This window comes from Accipiter gentilis, chromosome 21 (assembly GCF_929443795.1).
Source record: "Accipiter gentilis chromosome 21, bAccGen1.1, whole genome shotgun sequence".
Classification (NCBI taxonomy): Eukaryota; Metazoa; Chordata; class Aves; order Accipitriformes; family Accipitridae; genus Astur; species Astur gentilis.
In genome coordinates, this window is record NC_064900.1 from 7,254,530 (window position 1) to 7,270,633 (window position 16,104).

Sequence of the window (16,104 nt, forward strand, 5' to 3'; positions counted from 1 at the left end):
GTAAACTTATTCTAGAAGAAAAAATGTTTAGCCTCTAGCATATTAGCTTTGAATTACTTAGCATACTACTTTTATTCCTTTAGCATACTAGCTTGAATTTGAGGTTTCCTCACAGTGACCAGTGGATCAATCTGCTGAGAGAAATTGCAGAGATTAACTTGGCCTTCTCTGGGGAGAGAGGGATGATGTTACAGTATTACTAAGAATTGTTCGGAATGATGTTGTCTCAGAAGATTCCACCAGAATATATATTGGAATATCCCTGCTTTTCTTTAACAACAAACTTACTTTGCTCTCTTTAGAGTGCAGGATTCCAATGGGTCTAGCAAGTGGAGTTATACTCGATTCACAAATCGACGCTTCACATCATATAGGTGAGTTAATACTTGAAAAGGTCCAGGCATGCTCCTGAGTATCCCAACGAAGTATTGCAGTTCCATATCCTTTTGGCATCTCTTGATATGTCATACAAGATCAGTTCAGCAGTGATTCAACTGGCAGGTTAAAAAGCTCTCCAGTGATGCAAGCAAAGACTCTGAGCTGTACTAGGTAGCCCTCATTACTGTATTTTAACAGTGTCACAGGCCTCCTGTCAGTATCACAAGCCTGAGAGTCTGGGAGTCCTCTGTCCATGGCCTGCTGGCTGACCTGGAACAAATCCAGCTTTATCTTTTTGTCCTTTGGGTACCCTGCTTGAAGATCAACAGCAAGTGTTCAAAAAGATTTTGAGATTTGCATGTGGTATGAGATGTGAATGGACAAAGTGTATCTGTTATGAAAGATTTGGGAACCTAGCATCCAGAGCAATGACAGAGTCTTTAATTTATCAAGTTTATTCCTGGTATAAAAGTAGGATCATTTGACAGAGAAATTGATAGAATTTTACATGGACAGTGGCAAATCAAGGTATACAGGTTACGCACATGCAGGATCACACATCCTTTCCCTTGAAATAATAAATAAATTACTTATTTTGGAAAACTGATTTTTATGTGGATTTAATTTTCTTTCTTCATTTCCCACCACAGTGTTATGAAGGCTTGAAAGGTGTGTTGGCATATATATTTCATATCAGTTGTTAACATGGAAACCTCCTTATACAGAGGGAAGCTTTCTACCATGAATGTAGAGCACATTTTGTCTGACCCCGCTGGTGGCCAAAACTTGTTTAGCAAACTCTAGACCCTAGTTCCAAATCAGTAGACAGTACATTACATAACAGGCTGTTATTTTTAAAGTCATTCTGCCAACTGTAAAACTTTGCAGGGTGACAGCTGACTTTCAGTTGCTGACCATGTCCAAATTGTCCTAGATTATGGTTTTAGAGTCTATTGGTTGAGTTTGGAAAAGAACTGAAGCACTCAACATCAGTGGCTAGTTACAGCCTCTGTTCTTTTTCAGCAATTCTCTTTAAATTCTTGCTTTATTCATGTTTTCCGTGTAGACTATTGGGAACCTAAGTTAGCCCGATTAAACAATTCTGGAACATACAATGCTTGGAGCACTACAATGGAAAAAGAAGAACTCCCTTGGATTCAGGTATGGTTGGTACATGTGCTTGACCATCATTGAGTCTGGGTATGGCCATACAATCCTGTGTTGTGATCTTCCTGCAACTTGTTTTAAAATGTCAAGCTGCTCTTGTTCTTGCTGAGAAGTCTCCTGGCAAAAAACTGAAAAGATGCAGCAAGCTTGACTGGTGATACCATAAACTGTCCACCTCCCCTGGAGTAACCCAGTCTCTACTGTTATAGAGGCCCATTGACTGGACAGTTGCCCTCACAATTTAGACTGTAACTGTTTTCTAGACAAATTGACTCATTCTTTCCATTACTTCTTTTTTCCTCCATCTACCTAAAAGTACCTATTTATATTTATGTATGTTTGTTGGGTAGTCATTTGAAGTGTAATATTCTCAAACATTGCTTCAGATAGAAGCATCCAAAACAAACACACACAAAACTATATCCAAATTGACATAGCACAGTGTGGCTTCACAGGGAAATGAAGCTTATAATTAAGGCTTCAAGCAGTCACCCCACTTCTTTCACCTTTTTCTTCCACCCCAATCACTTTTGCACCAGGTAGCCAATTTGCACCCAAATTTAGGGTAGATAGTTGATTTCTTAAAAATCTCATTAAAATTGGCAGTTGGGAGAAAAGACAGACTCAAATTAGTGTTGCGGTGTAAGTTCAACAGGTGGCTGTTAAATTTGTTTTGCTAACATTTGACATGCTAGCAAGTTAGTGGAGGTGAAGTAGGGGCAGAAGGTTGGGGATCTGATGTGGAACTGGAAATAACGTTGGGAAGAGAATTTGATAAGGGGCATGGTGGTGAGAAGCTGAGGCTACTGCAGTAAAGCATGGAGAGATGTGGAGGGCATATCCTGAAGAATGAGCTTCACTGCTGATAGGAACATCATGTTGACTTGATTTTACGTGCTAAGTTTTTAGATCTGATATCAGCAGAAATGGTGGCTTTTCAGCACTTCAGAATGTCGTATCCCTTTCTCAGCCTGGGTATCCAAAACTAGAGGCAGCTTATGAAAATGTGAGCCTTGAATTTCTCTGTACTCCTTTTGCCTATCTGTAGAATGAAGATAGCAGAGTTCTGCCTAGCATGGAAACACAGATACTTTTGAGGTGTCTTTGTGGTGCTGTGCTGAACACTGTAAAGTGGCCTCTGAAATTAAATGCACACACAAATAAATACACAAATTAAATTAGAAAGAACGCATTAATTTAGACTCTGGCATCTGCTTGTATTCCTCCTGAGAGTGTTAGTGTTGTGGGTTTTAAAGTGCAGGGCTCAAAGCTACTGTGTAGATGCAAAAGAATGAAACGGATTTCACTGTGCATTATTGGCTTTATAAACACTGTTTGCTGTTCCTAGGTGGACTTTCAGAGACAAGTTCTTTTAACTGGGATACAGACGCAGGGAGCCAAACAGTTTTTAAAGTCCTTGTACATCCAGAAGTTCTTTATCATTTACAGCAAAGACAAACGGAAGTGGAGCACCTTCAAAGGAGACAGCTCTCCAGCACAAAAGGTCTGTACGTGCCGTAGGGGTTGCGACAAGAGCACTCTCTATCACAGTGGATGGTGTTAATGGCATAAAAAAAAGACTACTTTTGTAACAGAGCAAGTTTTCAGTATCCAACCTTGTGTTTGTATTAAATTAATGACGTGGATATTTTTCCTTTTTTTTTTTTTTAATAGATTTTTGAAGGTAATTCTGATGCCTATGGGGTAAAAGAAAACATCATTGATCCCCCTATTATTGCTAGGTACATCAGAGTCTACCCAACCGAGGCCTACAACAGGCCTACTCTTCGCATGGAGCTTCTGGGCTGTGAATTAGATGGTAAGAATGGGTCGTGTGCTGGTGCTTCCTTTATGGCAATTTTTTTACCTAATACATTAAATGAAGCTAAAATTATGGGTGTTCTCAATTCCAACATTGTTGCTTAGGCTACAGCTACTTGGATGAACTGGAGATAACATGGCGCTTCTCTTAACAGGTTGCTCTTTGCCACTTGGAATGGAAAATGGAGAGATCAAGAATACTCAAATAACAGCCTCGTCTGTTAAGACATCCTGGTTTAACACATGGGACCCTTCACTCGCTCGTCTCAATCAGAAAGGAAAGATAAATGCCTGGCGAGCCAAGGTAACAAGTGTAAAACAGGGACAACAGCAAGACAGCTAGTTAATAAATTTGCGCTGCCTGTGTGCTCATGCGCTTCCGGCACACTGTGTCCAGTGCCAAGCATGATAGGGTTACTTCACAGCTGTTTAGCCATCCTTGGGGAAGAAGCCCATTCAACTCTTCCAGTAGAAAACTTGTTGAACTTCTGGCAACAGCAATGAAATCATATTTTGAGAGTTGAATGGTGTCCTCTGGGCCACAGCCTGCAGCATGTCCCTGCAGAAATAGCTCTTTTAATTTCAGGACATAAATATAACTTGAATATTTGCCTCAAAGGGGTTAAAGAAACCCTTCCTGGGTTGGCTTATAGGCAGTGCAGCTTAATGGATCTGGGGGTGGATGACCTTCAGCAAGGTATGTGAGCTTCTGTGTCTTCAAAATGGAGCTGCATTTCTTTATGAAGCACCTTGAGATTTACTGGAAGCTACTCTTTTGTATAAGCATTTAGTATTATATATTACGTTTTAACAGTGGAGGAAAATCTGTGTTACGTTTCATTATGTATTGGAAATTAATGTGGAAATTGTAAGACACCAAATACACCATCTGCAGAAAGAAGTTAATTGTATGGGCCACCAAGAACGCCTGTGACTTTTGCCTCAGCTTTGCTCTTCTGCACTTCTTTCATCCAGTTTTGATGCATTTTGATGCAGTTTTAACTGTCTTTCAATAGGATTTTTCACTTAAGCGAATACAGACATAGACATGTTTGCTAATAGACAACTCTTTTTATCAATTATAGTTGAACAACAACCAACAGTGGCTGCAAATTGATCTCCTCACAATTAAGAAGATAACTGCTATTGCTACTCAGGGGGTCAAGTCCGTATCTGCTGAAAACTTTGTGAAAACCTATGTTATCCTATACAGCGACCAAGGCCTAGAGTGGAAATCCTATACAGATGGTTCAAGCTCAGTGGCAAAGGTATCATCCTCAGCTCAGACAATTGTATCCTTGCTTGGTTTTAGATGCTGAGCATAGTCAAGGCCCAAAGGCAGAATACCCAGCCAAGGAGATATTCCCACAGGACTTTAAAAGGCTAAGGAGCTGGGGTTACTACAGATAACATAATATCCATCTGATTTTGGTCACAGTAATTAACAGTAATAGAAGGAAAGAACACCAAATCTGTAGAGAATCACCATTGTGATAAAAGGAGCTGACGCTATTTGTAAAGGAGGACATTTAATTTGAATGGACAAGGACATTTAATCTGAATGAACAATGGATTTCCCAGGGCCTCTTTGAAGCTTTTTTATTTCTGCCTTGATTTTATAAGTTAAATTAATATTAGTGAGCAGTTTTGCTGTAACAGAGATGGAGAGCTCCAGATATCCACAGAGCGGATACAGTACTTCATGATGTTGTCCATATCACCTTACACAACAAGGGTTATTAGCAGAGGTAAAATAAGGGAAGTTTGTTTTTCAGTCCATCTGAATTAGAATGGCAAATTTTGTGGTGTGGATGAAAACACGGGCTGTTTAATTCATTCAGACTCAGGTATTGCTGGCCTGAACTACCTTTGACCCAGCATTTTAGGAAGAGACTGGATGTGGTCTTATGTAAAATCAGAAATGAGCCAGTCCATCTACCCTGGGTGGCTAATGCAACAGCTTAGAACCATAAAAAAAAGGGGGGTTGGGGGGGCAAAGTGCTGCCTTTTAATTAATTGTGTGTTTGTGTATTTGCAGGTTTTCTTGGGTAATGAAAACAGCAATGGGCACGTCAAGCATTTCTTTAACCCACCCATCCTGTCCAGGTTTATCCGCATTGTTCCAAGAACATGGTATCATGGTATTGCCCTGCGGGCAGAACTCTATGGCTGTGATTTTGGTGGGGGTCTGGCTGTGAAAAGGACTGACAAGTCTGGGAGCACTTAACCTTTCAGCAGTTGTCATGCAGAACAACAATTTTTTTAAAACCCTTAAAACAATCATACTTAGTAGTTTGGATGTGTGCTTCCTCAAAGGACCTTAATGTTTTGCCAGCAAGAATTGAGAGAGATTTCTCTGGCAGATGTTTCATTCCTACAAATACACACTTTAGAAAACAGCTTCTTTTCTCTGGGAAGAAATAGCAGTCCCTTCTGATTTGTATTATAACTTCTTCATTCTAACCAGTACTCTGTCTTACTTTTTACTTAATGCTAAGTTCTAAATCCTTAGGGATGGAGACTCTGGCCTTTATCCTCAGCCCTGATTATCTCCATTTCGTAATGCTTCTGTAGCACAGAGGAGGAATAAAAAGCTACAGCAGGTGGATATTCTCCATACATAGGGCTGAGAGGGAAAACCAATGCAGATATGGAGCTGTGGTGCTGCATTCCAGCAAAGCCTTGGTAAGAAATTATTGCTAGGGGTGGCCTCGCCCCCACGTCTTTCGTCTACACTGCGACAAAGGTAGAATGCATCCCAGCATTGAGGCATGTGTAACCCCTTCTTAGAGAATGTGGGTTCGCATTATTCATTTGGTTCTTACATACCGAGCATACCTGAAATGCTGTGGATTTCACATAGTTCATCTTCGGTGCCCTGGCAAGAGGAGGGAGAGTCAGCAGTATCTTTCTGTCCCAGAAATAAGAAGGGAAGTGATTTAACCTGGCAAGTCGTGGAACGGCAATGGTAGAACCAAAGTGAGAATCCAGAATTCCCGACACTCAGTCCCATACAAACGTTTAGACCATGGGGAGAGGGAGCTCCCTCAAACAGGAAGCCATTGAGAACTGTAGCTGTTGACTGAGAATACAAACTGGTGGTGATGGAGGAGGGTTAGATGAAACTGTGTAATAGAAACATCTGCACGTTCTTTACCATTTAGCTCTGACAGTGTTTTCACCAATGGAACTACTCTTGTGCATAGAGCATACATGGATTATTATTTTTTTCCCCAGGATGACTACATCTAGTGAAAATATATACACAGTCCATGAACTCATTATTCCAGCAGAGTTTTAGCTAAGTTTTCAGTAATGTTTTTGGCTTTTATTCTGTAAATTGTTTCATTGCAGAACTTCACTTATCACACTAGATAACATTCAGCAGGGTGGATTTTTCAAAGTAGTTTGTCTTTGAACCTTGTGTGGTGTTATCCAAGCTGTTTCAGTAGTTTTTCAATTCTTATATCTCACAGACCGTGCATTTCAAAATGAAGGTATAGAATAGGAGTGAAAAAAGTATAAAAACTAAACAAATATTTTCTTTTTTACTATGTCACAAACTGTTGTCATTTTTCACTGGAAAATAAAGATAATATTGTAGCATGAAAAACTACATTTTATTTTGTATATTTGCCTTGACAGTAGTAGCTCTTTGGCAACAATTAATGCAGTTTTGCATCATGAAAGTGAAATTTTCAGGTTGATGGGAATTTTCAGTGCTAATTAGAATTAACTAGAAATGGTGAAACTGTATGAAAAGTTGTTTCATTTTAAAAGATCAGTTTCTTAGTATTTTATAATGGTGCTTAATTTATTTTTGTTTGATACAGCCATGAAATTGCAGTACAAGCTATATTCAGTAAAAAAAAAAAAAAAGAAAAAATGTAAACTTTGGAGTCAGGTTTTACCCTAGAAAACATAATAAATGCTTTCAAACTTCAGTGGAACCAGGATTTTGTGCAGTAAGTGCTCAACTATGTTTAAGAAGGCAATGATCTTAAAGGTTCTACATAAGTAATTAGCTCTTCATATAGAGTCACACATATATATGAAGTTAGACAAATGCAAAATTGTAAAATTGATGCAGATGCAGTCACGTTGGAGATTCTGGTTCTATTTGCTAATGGATAGGACTTTGGTAAGCTGTCCTGGTTATGTCCTGTCTCCAACCTCTCGTTTACCTCCAGCCTACTGACTGGCAGGGCAGAGAGGGGAAAAGATGCTGTGCAAACATTGATCAGTAACAGCTAACACACTTGCGTACTGTCAACATTATTTTAGTTACAAATCCAAAACACAACACTCCATGGGCTGCTACAATGAAAATTAACCCCATAACACTGGTGTTCCTGTATGTCCAGTATAGCAGCACAGGAACAGCAGCAGTGCCTGGCCCAGTCACGTGGCTATTGCTGTTAACAAAATGTTCCCTGGCACAGTAGAGTACGATAACTGCCACAATAAACAGCAAAAGTCCAAACAGCCACTAACAAGCACCAGACTCTAATATACAGTAAGGCAAGCAAGCACAGGACCCTGCCAATGAACAGCTTACCGGCTATAAATTCTACCTAGCATGCTCTGATCAGATGATGTTATCTCAAAGTCCCCTTGCCCCATGTTGGACACAAAAAAGGACTGTGGTGAGTTAACCCCAGCTGGCAGCTAAGGCCCCACTCAGATGCTCACTCGCTCCCCCTTATTAGGCTGGGGGAGAGAATTGGAAGGGCAAAAGCAAGAAAAACTTGTGGGTTGGTATAAACACGGTTTAGTAAGTGAAGCAAAGCTGCACATGCAAGCAAAGCAAAATAAGGAATTAATTCACTCCTTTCCAGCAGGAGGCAGGTGTTCAGCCAGTTCCTGGCAAGCAGGGCCTCGGCATACCTAACAGTTACTTGGGAAGACAAACACTGTAAGTCTGAACATCCCCCCTTCTTCCTCCTCCTTTCCCCCTGCTCTTCTTGCTGAGCTCATATGGTCTGGGATATCCTTTGGGTCAGCTGTCCCAGCTGTGTCCTCTCCCAGCCTCTTGTGCACCCCCAGCCCTATACACTGGTGGGGCAGGGTGGGGGAAAGGAAAGGCCTTGGCGCTGTGCAAACACTGTTCAGCAACAGCTAAAACATTGGTGTGTCATCAACACTGTTTTAGTCACAAATCTAAAGCACAATGCTATACAGGCTGCTATGAAGAAAATTTAACTATCCCAACCAGACCAGGTACACACAGTATTTCCAAATGCAGATGGGGGGGGGGGGGGGGGGGGGGGGCAAATTCTTGGTCCATGTTTACATCAAGGAAGATGTGAAAACATCTGTACCGGATCTGCCAAACCAAAGGTAAGTGATGTTCAGTGAGCCCACAGATGACTGCAAAACAAAGAACTTCTATCAGTTTTATGAAGCAGCCAGCTTAGATTGAATGTGCCAAGGCTACAGTCAGTCTTGCACAATCTTTTACACACTGGAATGAAATCCTGTGTACATGGAAATTGTTTGCAAAATACACAAGGAAAGCAAGAATTCCTGCAGTTTTCTCAAACTAAAAATAAAGATGCATATCACAGCATGAAGGTTAGCAAACACAAGTTCTTTTGAACTGAGGGAGAAATGTGGTGCCAGAGTTCAGACTACTCCCATATGGCCAATAATTTCTTCACTCACAAATCTGTGTGGATGCCTTCATGCTGGCCTTTTGATCCAAAGGTCCAAAGTCAACTGCGTCCGGACTCAAACAGCGTTATAACGGAGTTGCTGCCCTCTAGTGCTCATTCCAGCTTCCATAAAGGTGTGCCCAAAGCTGACCATCTGCAGCTGGCAATAGCATGTGGATGGCTGTGTATGAAGCCTTACGCTCTATTCACTAAGTGCCACTATTTCCTTTTGCTTTCTAGAGGTGGTGGCTGTGCTGCTTCACACAGAAGTGAAACTGGTTGCGTCTGCGCTTGGATTGGAAGGGAGGTGGAAGTACACCAGACAGTTGGGCATGGGCATGGGCACAGCTGAGCAGTGAGCAGCTCTAAAGTAGTTTAATGACACCAGCACCCCAGCAGTTGCTTCAGACCCTGATGCATTAGTCCAGTGTTTGTATTGTACAGAGTGCCCTGTAAAGTCTAAAGCTGATTCAGGCAGGCTTACATGAATCAATAAGCACACCTCTTGTTTATAGAGTAGATGTAACCTCCATTTTTGCCAGTTTTTCTGCTGGTAGTTCTGACCGTAATGCCTGTACTGCAGGGGTAGCTGGACTGAAGCTGAGCCAGCTCTCCTTTACCAAGGTTTCCAGGAGTCTGCAAACTGGGTGGTTCCTTCCATGCCACTGGCATAGCAAAGCATAATAGAGGTATAATGCTGCATATTACCCATGGACTAAAGTCAGTGCAGATCATGGTTTTGTGTTCACTCTCTCAGAAACCTCCTGAGCTGTGCAACAACATAGATGCAAAGGTGAACCTGGGTTTTGGGACACATCGCACATTAGAGACATCAGCGAGCATGCATGGCAAAAGTATGCCCTTGTGAAGTGCCAGGAGAACTCTACAGAAAAAGCATGAAGTGGGAATCTGGTCAGGACTCCAGATAAATTACCAACCTTTTGAGCAGCTTCCAGCACCCCTTGAAATGACCATGGACACTGATGGGTTGATCAGAATTTTAGGACTGTGCTAAGGAGCAAAAAGAGGGCTTGCAACTTCACAAGCACTGATGCTCGTGAGGTATCTTTCATGATGGGAAAAGATTCTTTGGACACATACCTGAGGGAGGAAATGTAAAGGCTGTGCCCATGCCCATGTATGTGCTAGGGAAGACTGTTTATTAATATGTTACTATTTAGCACCATAGAAATGAGAATGCAACACTGTCCTGGGGTGACCAACTGTCGTTTTGTATGAGTCAGTCATTCCACTTAATCAGCGTTAAATATTCCTCTTCTTGCTCTTGCTCCTATATTTTGTTTTGTTACATTTATTCATGCTAGCCATACATCATAACCAGTTTATCCACCTACAATTTCCTATCATTACTGTGCCCCATTCTCCCTTTAGCTGTTACACCCAGTAATTGCATCATGCTTCAATTACAATAAGCTCATCCAGGTAGGGACTCCATCTTCTTGAACGTACAGCACTCTCCAAAACAGGCCATGGGATCATTCTCAGGGTTCCTGGGCACATCTGTAACACCATTCCTCATGGCAGCAATACTATGTTAAGCCCACTGTGACCTAGATATATCTAAAAGCATCAAGTAATTCAGACTGACCTATGCACTTTATAAAAGTACGGGGTATGTTTCTTCTAAGTCTACTTGATCCACTGCTTGCTTTTCTTTGTAACACTACTATTGCACCCTCTTTTAGCACTTGCCGTGAAAATTTGTCCACCAGTGTCCCCATTTGTAGCAGACTTAAGTGACTTTTCCATTTTTTCCCATGCAGCTGACTGCAAAACGTTTTTAAAATGTTATGTCCATGATGCAAGTGTATAGTGCTGTACAACGTGATCCATCTTAGACCAAGAGATAATCTGTTATCCTGTGGCAAGTGATTCCACAAATTCAGCCATAAATGCCTTATTTCCAACAGCTGTGTGCTTCAGCCTGCGTTGTGTCCAATGCAGAGCCTGCTGTGGTGTGCAGGGCATAAGGGAAGTTTTCTGCCAGAGACTTTCAGTAGCAACCTGCCTCCTAAAGACTCCTATACTTCGGAGAGATGGCTGTGGTTTCTTCTAAAGCTTCTGCAGGTTATGATAGCTTGGATTTTGCACCGGCTTCTGTATCAGCTGTGTTCCAATAAACTGCAGTGCTGCTTTTTTTCCACCCCATGCACAGGTTTCAGGACACATTTGGTTTACTGGTCTTGTTGAATGCAAGATCTAGTACGTATGGAACTAGAGGTGATGAAGGCAGTGCTGGAGGAGGTGCATGGTGGAATGTGTGGACATCAAGGCATGAACTATAGGTAAAAACAGTGAAGTTTCAGAAAAATTAAAAAGATGAATTTATGTTGAACTAGAGTACCAAAACATCTTGGACTTCCAGATTGTGTATAGTAAGACAGAAGCAGAAAATATGCTCTGTCTGTGCTACAGAGAAGAGCTGTTGCATTCTTTTAGCAAGGGACCTTTTCTTACAGGGCAAGGACAATTGATCCGATTATAGCAATATATTTATGACAATGACTGCTAACCCTCCCTTCACCTCTCTAAAATACAAAATTACAACATAACCCTGAGAGTTTTCTTGCTCTCAAAAAGCCGGAATGGCTCCGGAATGGCTCCAAAAAAGTTGTGGCATTCAGAGAATATCCTAGCAGAATTTATGTATCTTTATCTTTCGAAGAGGGGAAGGAATTTTAAAGGAATTAAGAAGAAGAGATCAAGAAGCTGAGTCAATTCTGTTGTCTTTCTTAAGGCTTTTTTAAAAAACTGTAATTTAGTATTTGAGGTCCTGATACGGGAAAACACTGTATTATTCCCTCCAGTGAAATTGCCTTGTTCCATTGGTTTTGGTGCCAGGGAAACACATGCTCTATGCTTGCAGGACTGGGCTATCCTCTTGAATTTGGGCTCATATTTACTCAACATGTGACATCTTAAAAGTCTGGAACTAACAAACCCTTGGAGAATAGGAAGTAACAGAAATGAAGGCATACTATCTGAATAAAGTAATCAATGCCAGAGCTTTTAAATTAACCCTTCATGGCTGCAGAATATTTGTAAGTCTCCTGTTCAGAGTCCCCAGATTATCTAAGGATCACTCAGGGGAGGGGAAACTAGAAGACACAGACCTTCAAGGCTGTATCCAGTCTTCTGTTCTTACAGATAGCTACAATCTGTAGGCTTTGTTCTAAACTAATCATGCTTCATTTCAGAAATAATTTGGGTTTTTTTGTTCTCACTACTTTGTTTCATTCCAACATATATACTAGTTAATAGTCTACTTCCCCCAAATTAATAATAATGGCCAAAATCACCAAAACAAAGAAATCAGTTGCTGCCTTTTCTCCCATTTATGTGCCTTTGTTCCCTCCATGGTCAGCAAAAGACAAATCTGTTTTACTCCCTCCTTCTGGAGAGTTTCTGAGGTATTTGTAACGTCTTGGTGCTCTCACATACTGAGAGAACGCTCTGAAGAACGGCTTCATAAGAGTGCAGAAAGTTTTTAACTTACAGAAGCTTTTCTCCAAACAACTTAGTAAGGCTTTAAGAGAACTCTTCTTGCACATATATAAATTCCTCCACAATTAACTGCAGGCCAGAACTGGTTAGCAATACTCACCTCTGGTGCATTTTTGAGTGAAACCTGTCAGAGTTTATGGTGTGCATAAGATGTGACCTTAAAACGTTGCTGACTCTGAGGCTGATGTGTGCATTTAGATGAGTTGCTTGGATCTCATGCTGAATCAAGCATCCTCTAGGGGTGATTCCACCCTAGATTCAGACCAAAAGGGATTCTTAGTCATTACACTAAGGAAAGCAGTAACAGTGCCCTGCTGAAGACCTTGGTGTGATCCTTTTCTTCCAAAGTGCCAGCTGCAGTTTCTGAGATTGATCTGAAAATTAGTTCTGGGCAAGAACAGACAGGTTTCAAGCTTCCCTTGTGCAACAGAGGAGCAGGAAAACACAGCCAGCATGTCCCCTGGCCAGCAAGAGAGCCTTCTAGTGTACAACAGCCCTGAGTTTTATGAAGGCGAGGCTCCTGATAAAGAGGTTGGTTGAGGAAACTCATACGCTCTGAAGGCAGTTCTGAGTGGTCGAGTAACCAGCACAGAAGGGTTTTGTCCAACACTACTGCATAAGCTATGTCGTTGTATAAAACGTTACTCACTGGGAAATGTTCAGGAGATGTAGAAGCCGGAGTTGCGTCTGTAAAGGGCAGCCATCACACAGTGCATCCATGCTGCAACTATCACTCAGTTCAGATCATACATGTGCAGGTGGAACCTCTCTAGCAGACTTGCACTGAGTGTTATGAAAGATTTTATAACTACTTCTACATAATATTATTTATCTGGAAGTGTTCAGAATACGAACAATCACTCAAATTGGTCAAATCTTTCTGGTAAGAGAATGATTTTCTCTGGAAAATGGTTTCATCCTGCGTGGAATGTAGTGATTTTCAAAACACTCTTCACGTCACCTGTCTGGGAAGCTAGAAATGAACAAACACTTTGCTTTGGGATGAAACCAGTCATTGTTTAATGCTAACATAAATTGTGAGGTTATTTTGGTTTTGGAATTTAAAAAATTACAGTTGAAGGGTAGGAATTTTTCCCCATTCCTATTTCTTTATTTTTAAACTTCCTATTAATCTTTTTTTCCACTGGAAAAGGTGTCTGCTTGTTGAGAAAGGAAGGGAGCAGGTAAGATTAAGGAAAGAAAGTATGAGAAACCCTACTTTTCAGAGCTTATGTCTTCCATCTTGGAAAAAAATATTGCAAGTTTTGAGGTTTTTCTTTACTGTCAAATACCTTTAACCTTACCTTACTTTTTCTAGTAGAGTGGTGAGACAGAGAGAGAAAATGAGGAGGAAGGCTAGGGAAGGAAAGACAGAAGTCGAAACTCAGGGAATAAAATTTTACCTTGTTTCCAAAGGCTGAAAATATTCTGTGAAAACAAAATCAGGTGAGTTCTTTTGAGAACAGAAGAAACCCTGAGAAAACCTGGAGTACTTAAATCAAAACTTTGCAGGTTCTTTTTCTTACGCAGTTTTTGGAGGAGAGATCCAAGTTGCCTGACTGACTGACTTGTGTATCGCTTCAAGGAAACGGGTTGAGCTGACGTAACTCCTTCTACCCCAGCCAATCCCCTGGAAACAGCAGTTGAGCTCCAGTGGCACAACTCTAGGGAATGCTGTTTTGGAAAGGACTGAGGCCATCCATCAGATCCTTTGAGCAGCCTGGAAGTTGTGGGAACTGCTGCCCCTAGGCAGGGCTCGCCATGGGAACTCCAAGGTTTTACTCTTTCCTCCCACCTCTGCTCAGCGTGAAGCGCAGACCCAGATCAGTAAGATGCACTACACCTCATGCTAGCAGGCCATATCCTTTTATTACCTGCTACTGAGCCACATGCCAGCAGAACAGAGGGGCTGCTAAGAGCTCATTCGCTCTAACCATGCTATTTTAAGAGATCAGCATTTCCTCGCAAATGGCTGAGATGGATGCCAGTATTAACGGGAGCTGCTTCTTTCTATTTAGAGTTTTGCTTCAAGCTGAAGTGTGTTGAAATGGCAACTGTCATCTTTTTTTCTTCTTTTTTTCTAATACACCTGCAAACAAAAGAGTATATGGAGATGCTGAGGAGCAGCGGCCTGAGAACAACTGAAAGGACATTTTGCTAGACCCAGAAGATAGCCAGAAAGCAGCAAACCACTGATGCCAGATGATACTGGACCAAAATGTTTAGCTGTATTTTACATAGGGCTGAGTAATCTCATGGCCCTAAACCCTTTTGTAGCTCTGTTTATTAAGTTATGAACATGGAGATAGTAATAAAATTCTGCAGCTCAAGGAATCTGTTCCGGGGCTACGAGGAACCTGTTCTTTTCCACTCAGCTGTGTATAGCCAGATGCCTTCTGAGGGCTTTTATTTTGCTTCCTTGAGCATTGACCCCAGCTCGGAAGCAGGATAAGCAATTGCCCAGGTGGGAGGCCTGAACCCTGGTGTGATATTTCTATGGCATCAGCCAATTTGGAGAATGAACTGTAGGTATAGAGTAGGAAGCCCTAGCAGCAGTAGCAATGTGGTAGAGATCAAGGGAGTGGAGCACAGGGAAAGGCAAAGCAGGGAGGTAGAAAGACAGCGTGGGATAGATTGAGTAGCAGAACAGCAAATAGTTTAGAGAAGGATTGGCGAAGCTTTAAGAATAGTAGTCCTGGGTGAAGCTTTAGATAATTTCTCTGAATGTGATAGTTTTCTTTTCCCCTCTTGTCTAATATTTCTTCTAGCTGGCCACCAAGGTGCAGCTTTTATTAAACCCCAGAAGTGGTTCCAGCTGTTACCTGGCTAAAGGGAAGGACAGCGGCAGAGGGCAGGAGCTGAACGCGTTTGGGCCGGCAGAGAACGAACAAGGGCGGCGCAGCAGGTACACGATCTCCCTCCCGGTCGAGATGGTCTTCAGGAAAGGCTTGTACCCGTCCCTCGGGGGAAGGGGGAGATGAGGAATTTGGGGCGGGGGGTGGAGGACACCTCAGCAGTGACGGGAACGCTGCCACGCCGCGTGTTTTCCTTCGGCGCCCACGCAAGAGGGCTGTCAGCCTTGTTCCCCGCGGTCCGTTCTGAACGCGTACCGTAACCCAGAAAACGTGCTGCCTCCCGCTTAGGCCGCTCAGGTAAGGGAGGCAGCGCTCAAACTCGAGGGTGGGCCCCGTTTCCCAGGTCTCCCTCACACGCCCGTGTGCGTGTCCCTCCTCACGCCGGGCCGGTAGCGCCGCTCCCGCCCGCCCTTCCCTCCGCGCACACGTGCTCCCCTCCCGCCGCAGCCGTCCCACCCTCCGCTCCCCATTGGCCGGGTCTTGCCGGGAGGAGGCTGTCTCGCCCAATCAGAGGGCAGCGCGCAGCGCCGCTTTCCGCGCGCCGGCGAATGGTCTCTCGGCAGCAGCGCCGCGGGCGGAGCCGCCTTTCGTGAGGGAGGAGGTCACCGGGGACGGGACCGCAGCCGCCACCGGCCGCCACCGTCCCCCCACCGGCCCGGCCGGCCCCGGGAGCGCGTCCAGCCCGGTCCCCGGCCCTGCCCGGC

General features: G+C 42.8%; 1 protein-coding gene across 1 annotated transcript in view; it reads left to right on the plus strand.

Moving 5' to 3' along the window:
- Positions 1-6,982, plus strand: part of F5 (coagulation factor V) — a 33,469-nt gene extending 26,487 nt beyond the window's left edge. Inside the window, 7 exon segments of the mRNA XM_049825017.1 lie at positions 303-374; positions 1,445-1,539; positions 2,894-3,049; positions 3,220-3,364; positions 3,522-3,670; positions 4,452-4,634; positions 5,405-6,982. Of these exon segments, the coding sequence (XP_049680974.1) occupies positions 303-374; positions 1,445-1,539; positions 2,894-3,049; positions 3,220-3,364; positions 3,522-3,670; positions 4,452-4,634; positions 5,405-5,593 (989 nt within the window). The 3' untranslated portion in view covers positions 5,594-6,982.
- Positions 6,983-16,104: the final 9,122 nt, after the last annotated feature.